Source organism: Argiope bruennichi, chromosome 8 (genome assembly GCF_947563725.1).
Source record: "Argiope bruennichi chromosome 8, qqArgBrue1.1, whole genome shotgun sequence".
NCBI classification, from domain to species: domain Eukaryota; kingdom Metazoa; phylum Arthropoda; class Arachnida; order Araneae; family Araneidae; genus Argiope; species Argiope bruennichi.
The window spans coordinates 15578853-15587828 of record NC_079158.1 but is presented as its reverse complement, the minus strand read 5'-3'; the positions used below and the strand labels follow the sequence as shown (position 1 = coordinate 15587828).

The 8976-nt window shown below is 27.7% G+C and overlaps 1 protein-coding gene across 2 annotated transcripts in view; it reads left to right on the top strand.

Annotated features, from left to right (window-relative positions):
- The first annotated feature begins 937 nt into the window (after positions 1–937).
- The window catches only part of LOC129981348 (MAPK/MAK/MRK overlapping kinase-like), a 71173-nt gene continuing 63134 nt past the window's right edge, over positions 938–8976 (top strand). For both annotated transcript variants that reach the window (XM_056092164.1, XM_056092163.1), the window contains exon 1: positions 938–1538. In XM_056092164.1, coding sequence (XP_055948139.1) covers positions 1445–1538 — 94 coding nt within the window. In that variant the 5' untranslated portion in view covers positions 938–1444. The remainder of the gene's footprint in view (positions 1539–8976) is intronic.

Below are 8976 nucleotides of genomic sequence, written 5' to 3'. Positions count from 1 at the left end.
TTTTATCTTTTTTTCGATAACTTTAACGTTTCGAAAGAACATTCATGCAAATCTTTCTCCCTTTTTAATGTTTGGAAACCGAATTCACGTGATGCATCCGTTATTGTTAAGGTTGCCAAATCATATACCAAAATATTTAAAGACAAATGACTTATCTTTGAGTTAGATAGATGAAATTTGGTGTAGAAACTGAAGGCCAAATTTGTTGGTTTCTATCAAATTTTGGATCATGACCATTTCTTTTTGTATCGTATACCATCAGATATTTTGATATTTCATAATCTTTGTAATCATAACCTTTATTAACCGTTTTATTTAAACCTTTGTTAAATATTTGCAAAAAGAAATAATGTAGATATAAAAAAAACACAATAAATACAAAATTATTGAGTTTTTTTAAAAATATCTTTATTATATTAAGGGAAAAAAATTAGCATCTGCTTTTTTCTATCTAAGATTCCAAAACCATTTTAAAGTAATAAAATTCCAACGCTTCCTTTTTTGATACCATATTTTAAATGATATTAAAGATTAAAAGATAACAATCCTGAGTTTTGTTTATACTTTATCTATTTCTCTACAATATATAACATAAAAAAAAACATTGAAAAACTATCCTAAAAAAGACGATTCCTTAGGAAAAAAGTATCCTGGTACTATGAACATTTGCTAAAAATTTTTTAAAAAAAATCGACATAAAAAAAATTGTTTTATTTCTCTAATATTCTTCTAATAAGATGGATTCACGATTGGTTTAATAAATTTCGCCCAATATTTCTTTGTTTATGGTTTTTATTATATTTTGTGAATCGTCCCTCAAACTTAGTTTATTCGGTTGGCGAGTAATTCTCTACCGACCTACACTTAGTGCAATTGAACAGACGGTATTCACCGTAAGAGGTCGCGGATTACCTGTCGTTCTTTTGTTGCACGTTTTCCGACCGGCGTGTTTCATTTCGGACTAGACATGCGAGCGTATCAGTATGGAACTCTTCGATCTGTAATGCACAGCTTTCTCCGCTGCTTTGATATACTCTTTAACGTTCAAATGTAATTGAATGAAGACAAGAGAAACAAGTTTCTTTTTTAAAAAAACAAAATAAGAAGAAGAAGTGAATTAAAGCGAATTTTTTAAAAATAATAATAACAAAGAAAAAAAGGGGCGAAAGGGGAAAAAAGCGAGAGGCAGTCTGTTAATGAGTTTCACAATTGTTCGAGATGTCATTCTTTTTCACAAACATTTTAAGTAGACAAACGATAAATTTACTGGTGCCATCTTTCACATTCGTTTTAAATTTAAAAACCAGAAGCAATCAATTCAAAACTGCATTCGTACTTGATCTCAGAATTGAAAGTTAATGAGAAGAAACAGTAACATTCCAAAACTATTTCATTAGCGAACTTGACTTTGTTTAAGAACTGGATTTTCCTTAAATAATTAAGAATGCTGATTCCAAAAGATCAACAAATGCTGTGCCTTCGAGGGAGGCCAGTGACAGCAGACGATTTTCCTCCCAACCATTCCAATACGGTGCAAAGTAAGTAAAAATTACGTCATTGTTTTGATTATTTTTCCTTAATTTGTGTTTTCTGCTGCAAGTTTAATTTTATTTTCGTTTTCAAATTAAAAACAGAAATAAATCATGATTTTCAATTATTGTTAAATTATAGAAACATTCTAACTTTCCATGGTAGGTTATAGATATTCCGCCTAATGTTTGTTTTGGTATATAATAGTTTGTATACATAACCATTTTCAGAGAAATTACAAATATATTTTTTCTAAAGTAATATAAATTAGTTTATTACTTCTTTTTTTTTTCGTTCGGAACGTTGGTTGATTATAATTGATATTAATTAGGTACTTAGAAGAAAAAGCAGAATTAAAGCATTGCAAAAACCGTTGATTGTTAAAATGTGATTTGTTAACGAGTTTATCTGTACTGTCATCAGAATTTAATGAAACAAATCTTGATTTCTGTTTTAATAAGCCGAACACATTCTTCTAGAAAAGAATTTAAAACTTTCTTACAAAAATAATATTAATAAAGCAGATTTATGAAAAATGAAAGTTTAAAAATACATCTTTATTGCTAATTATTTCATAATTTTTCCGAAGTTGGATTCAGCATAAATTTTTCTAAAAAGGCTGCCTTTTTTGAATTTCTGTAAAATAAGATTATCTTAATAAAAACTTTAAAATTTAAATTAAAGTCGCCATATTTGGACATTGTCAACAGAATTTTTTCAATTTTTATAAAATTAGTTCTTGAGCAAAATATCCACATGATGTTTTCTACCTTAAATTAAAATACCATAAAATGTGAATGCACGTGGCATTATTTGTAGAAAAATTAAATAAAAGAAAATTTAATACATAATAATAAACTTTTCCTGAAAATATTTATAAAAATATTAATATAGTCATATGTCTGAATGACACTAATATATAATAAACTTCTTTAAAGAGGTATAAATTAATTGTATGTGGACTTGTACATTTTATTATTGCAAATTAGTACATAAAAGTCATTTTCCGGCTTTAATCTTGAATTGTCAATTGTTTCTCATTCAAACTCAAAAAATATTCATAATATTTTATTTAAAAAAAATTTAAATATTTTTTAGTCATATTTAATTTTCTCTAAAAAGTTGTAACTTTATAAACATATATTTAATTAGCCTTTATGAAGATAAATCTATACGAGCGAAGATAGCTGTCATTAAACTCATAGAAATAGAAAAAAGCGTTAATGAAGGTAGCAATTTTTTTTATTATTTTGAAAATATACAATGCATAGTGCTTGCTCCTCGACGAAAAAAAGCAAAGCATGCATTTTATAATTTTTCCACCTGCGCGCTAAATGTCATCGAGTGTGAAGGCCAGCAGAACGCTGCTTTTCAGTTCATTTACATTATGGTAAGATTAATTTTTTAAGTGACCGAACAAATCTTTACAAAAAGGGAAAAAATATTTCTTGATAGTAATGTAATTGGAAGCACTTGATTTACATATGATTGAATTATCAAAACAACCGTTGCAATTATACGGGAAAACAAATGATGATTTTCATTTAATATCTCTATTTATGTTTTTTACATTTTTACAAGACATTACTTTATCGTGTGTATTTTTATACGCGTGAAATACTGCGTGGATTTCAAAATCAAATTGGAAAGGTGCATTTATGTGTAGCAAATAATTAATATACATTATTATTATTAATTATCAATTAGGTGTATTTTTATTATTAATTTGTAAAAAAATGTCAGTTGAGAACCAGTGGGTGTGTTTTTCGCAAAACTTACTTACATACTTTCGAATAAATATGTTATTTCCTTTTATCTCTGAACCATAATTAAGGCCGTAAACCCCACGGATGCTCGGTTTTTTATTTTCAGAGTACGGTACGCAAGCTTTTAGTACATAAGAAGTACAGTGAAAGAAACCGCGTGTGCATTTTGGGGTCTTTTTTTCTTCAAAAGACTTAAATCAAAATTTGATAATGAACTACATTTTTAGAAAAACGATCATATATCAAACTTTACTTATTCCTTGCGTTTTTTTTTTTTTTTTTTTTAGCTATTTCGTTTACATGGATGTGAATATACAAACTGATAGATAGTCAACCTATTGACTCATTCGCTACAAAATTTGATGCAAATCTGTACATTAACTGCGTATAAAATTCCATCCTTTTTTTCTTTTTTTTTTTGAGATTTTTGTGTTCACTTGTATTCGGACATTCAGACGGTCAAACTTCCTTCGCATGGATTCTGTTCAAAAATTGCTAGAAACCTATAAATTTGATGTAAAAACCACATAACAAATTTCAATTTTTAGCTCAAATGAGATGTTTAGCTCTTGAGATATCTTTTCACATACAGATAAACATAATTCCAGAACTGTGTTTTTCTAAATGAGAGATCTCAGGAATTTCGAAATTTGTCAAATTCCCGAGTTCAAACTTTTTGGAAATTACAATACTTTCTCTTTGTATACTTCGTATTAAGAACAGTTGTGCTGCATCCAAATGTATGATTTTATAAATTCCTTTCATGGCTATGTGATGCGCATAAAATGTACGGCATCGATTTCATTTTTGAATAAATTATTCAAATTGCATGTCTTCTTATATAGCATTGCACAGCAAGGTGAGACAGTATTGGCTAAATTCCATACGATACCAGCTATTATTTTCGCTTTGCAATTGTGACGTCAACCGAATAATTCTATTCTCTCATTTATGATTTCAATGGCATAATTTTTTTTATTGTAAAGATAATCTCACTAAAATGAATCATGGCCTATAATTCAAATATTGGAAATACTGGTTCTCTAAATAGGATTCAAAAGGCTAAAAGAAAATTTATTGCTTTCATTAAAATTTATGAAACGTTTAATTTTAGGATAGTTTATTTCATTAATAAAGGCAAATTTTCACTAAGAGTTTCTAACTTATGGCTACGTATTTTTGGATATTTATCAGTGTCGAATTTTTATTAAAGTAAGTTCATTATGTGCTGACCATCTGAATATTTCACTGAGTAACTGCAATTATACTATTATTGAAATATTAACTATCCTACGTTTGTAGACAATGAAGCGAATGATTTACGGAGATATGATTTAATTTTAATTTTCTAATTTCTAAATTAAAACGTTCGTTAAAAATATCTGTTTAAATCGTCGATTTTTTAAAGCTTTTTGAATGAGTGTGACGGAAGTATTCTAAAAAAAATACATGCTTTGGAATTTGGTTGATTCGAAGCTGACAAGCTACAATAAAATTTCGATTTACCGAAAAATTTGAATCGAGGAAAACTAGAACTAAAAATGAACGCAACAAGAGAAAATGAAAATTTTTAGATTAAAAATGGGGGTAAATATTTAATTTTGATGTTAAACAGTTATTATGAATAGTTTATGATTAATAAATACACAGAAAATAATGTTAGTGAAAGAAATCATAATAATATTAAGAAATGAGATCATGAGAATATTAACATTAAATCATAATATAATTGAAATAATTTAATGATTTAAAAGGTAGTTTTAATAAAAAAAATTATTTTTATTTAAGAGAAACTATGCAAAATTTTGAATGCTTCAATTTTTTATTAAAATATTAAAATAAGCAATAATATTTTATGAGTTAAAAGTTTTATTAAAATTAAGAATTTTTTTTTGGGGGGGGGTCTATATAATGCTTTGAAATAAGAAATACTGGTGAAATCTTCAAGAAAGTAATAGTCTTAAAAATCGTTCTTACACAAGATAGGGACATGTATAACAAAAATAAATAAACAAAAAAATTATTAATAAAGCAGCTTTTAAGTTAGTTTTAATTTCGAATGAAATGAAATAAATCCGAATTATAGACGATGCTTTAACATCATTTAAAAGAAAATTCAAGGGATCAAAGAAAATTCTTTACTTTAGAAAGAGTAATCAGAGTTCATTGCACAGATAAATATTTAAAATAAAGTGAAATAGTTCAGAAACAAAAATAAAAAATAATTAAATTTTTTTTCAAAATGCAAGTGCAGTAAAAGATGGCATTGTTAGAATCTATTATATTTTTGTTCTGATGAATAACAATTTAGTTAAATTAGTAAATTAACTGTTAATTAAGAATTAAAAAAATCTTAATGCAGTAATGAATGAAAATTTGGCTAAAAAGTTTATCTTTAAATTAATCAAATTAAGAAAAGTATATTAAAAAAACAGCAAAAGATAAGGAAGCAGAAATTATATATTTTGCTTTTACTTTTAATATTTTCCCTCTGAAATTAATTTCATCACTTATTAGAGTCACTCTACATAGGTCATATTCTGAATATGGTAAAGGCTAAAATGAATTCTGTAGAAACTTCCTGTTCAAATTTGGTATGATCCCGGATAATCCGAGAAATCTGCTTTCTTCAATATCCCTTATTCAATGTGTAATGTGATGTATTTTCTGATATAATAATAATAAAAAAATAATTAAATTCAAATTCGGTACTATCTCAGATAATCTAGAAATTCTGCACATTTTAATATCGCGTATTTAGTAAATAACATCATGTTTAACAAAAATATGATATTACATACTAAATATAAAAAACAGGAAAATTCGTGCATTTGATGCAAATGTGGTACTATTCCAGATAATTTGTTCTCATTAGTATCTGGTGTCTGGTATGTAACATAATATAGTTTCCTGATATAATGAAAGACGAGGGCAACTGAATCATTTGATTCAAATCTGATTCTATCCCGGATAATCTACGAAGTCTTTCCTCTTTAACATCTTGCATTTAGTGTGGCAATAAAATAAGACTCTAAGCACACACGCATTTTTCTGTTCCCATAAGGTTAAAGTACGTTTTATCACATTCTATTTTTACAAGCAGGCGATGAAGTCATTCATTTCACCAAGTCGAAAAAGTGTTAATTTACACTCTACAAAAAAAAATATAGGGATAAGCGAGTGTTTGTATCGTTTTTTTCCATCATTCGCATTCAAATCGCAAAGCCTAAAAAATAGCGCTTTCGCGTGATAAAAAAGATTCCAAAAAACGTCAATCGCCCATTACTTAAATTGTTATGATGCCGAATAAGAGTGAGACTTTTTAACGGAAAAGAAATGGACAACCTCATAAAATCTTAATGGAATTGTTAGCTCAAATTCGTGTTGGTTATTTGAGAGGCGCGATTTTGACAACAGGTTTTATTTATTTATTTGCTTTTTGAAGATTATTTGAAAGATTCTTTACTTAATTGCAAATAGAATGTTTTTACTTAGTCGTATTCAAATATAAAGAAAATGTTATAATCATCAAAAATTGTGAATATCAAATTCATCAAAAATTATTATAATCATCAAAAATCATCATTCTACAATTTTGTTAGTTTGTTTGGTTTTAGACCAGATTTATGCATCTTGGGCTAACTTTCATTTCATGCATGTTTAACTTATTTTTTTAATTTAATCTGGAGAAATGACGCTTTCTAATATTTCTTTTGTATTTTTTATTACCCGCCTTAGAATTTATGTTTTTTACTATCTTATTTATTTCACAACCCGGAATATATTTTTTAATTGATCTATTTTCAGTCAAAGGCAGCTGCGTAGTCTGCTTAATTAAAAATTTGCTTCTGGTAAAATTATATCATTTTAACTGTATCATAAAATTAATTACTTCGCAATTAGAATAACAATTTTTTGCTTGGATTAGATATTATACTAATTTGCTTGGATTAGATGTTTCTTGGATCCACCTCGCAATTAGTGTAGCATCTAAATTGCGTAGATTTCCCATCTTTTAGTATATAATAACTGTAACTTTAACTTAAGTTGTTGTCAGAGGAATTCTTTAGTTCAAATTTCATTCCCGAAATTCGGAACTCTTATCTGAGCTATTAAAAAGCCATCATTTCTTTTTTTTACTCTCTTATTTTTTGCGAGGAAAATGTGTCGTATTTCTTTTTGTCGATCATAACTTGGAATCGCTGATAATATTACCTGAATACTGCTTTTGATTTAAATTTATTCAAGTTAAAGATAGACGATAGTTTTGTCTTTTATGAATGAATGCAATTTATTATAAGATTCTACATTATAATATCTCTTTATGTTATATTATACTATTTAAATATATTTACCTGTTAATTTTTTTTCCTTGTATGCATTTATGTGGTTAAAATTGGAAGCTATGACAATTATTAACATCTATTGCTTTCTAACACTTCCTGCATTTAACATATCTTACAGCTCTGACTAAATTATAATACGATGCTGATAGAATGATGCGCATACAAAGGACATTTCGCATATCTTTAATTGCCGCTCATTTTTACTTTCTTGTATACGTAATATAGAAAAAGTGTAGTAATCGTCAAAAAATTCGAACTCGATATTTTGTCGAATCTCCAAGTTTCAAACCTCCTTGAATTCAAAACACATATTTTTGGAAAATGTCCGTCTGCCCGCTTGTCTGTTTTAGACAAAGATAATTCAAAAACTCTTTGATCTTGACGGTTGAAATTTGGCACACACTCTTTACACCACATTTGCAGATTTCTATCAAATTTTTAATGAAATCGGTTCAGAGGAAGTCCGTCTGACCGACTGTTCGAATATAAGTAAACACGATAATTACAAAACAAAGAATGTTAGATAAGATTCGGTACACAAATTCAACATCTATTGTGTAGACACTTCCTAAATTTTGTGGCAAATCCAAAGGCGGATTGAGTGTCTGTACTTTCAGAAACATGTAAATGAAATAACTCAAAAGCGCAAGAACTTAAACATATCAAATTTGGTATTTTGGTATGGGATTTTTGTGAATATAAGTGTAATTTTGGTCAAATTTTTGTTTCAATCGGGTGAGAAAAACGCATCCAAAACATAAATCGGTTTTTTGGATGCTATTAACTACATGCCAGGGATTCATCGTGAAATAACTCGCCACGGCTGACATTACAGATTCAGTAAAAATGCTACATTCATGTCAAAGTTTTTAATATTTCATAACTATTGTACGCCAATGCTATGCAAGGAGTTCTCGGAACAATATTTTATTACACTTCCGCTGGTTAAATCTTTATTGCATCATTCGTTTATGCACATCGAGAAAACAGATACTATTGGAACTCCAATGGCAAATATTTTTTTTTTCTCCAATGCAGAAATTATGTTTTGTAGAAAATATCTTCTTATCTCGGTATGGTATATTTTTTATCTACAGTCTATTCAGTTTTGAATGCGTTCTGTTTCCTTTTCAATGAAGTTATTTGCAGTCGCTAAAACTATAAATTAGAAAAAAAAAGTTATTTTAGTTAAATTTGCAGAAGACTGAGCTCTTAACAATTAAAAGTGACTTCTTTCTCATATTACCGAAATGCTAGTTGTGAAAAAAAAAATTCCACGCAAGAGTGTAACAAAAGATTGTAGATTCCATTGCTTGGCAACTAAATATCGATCT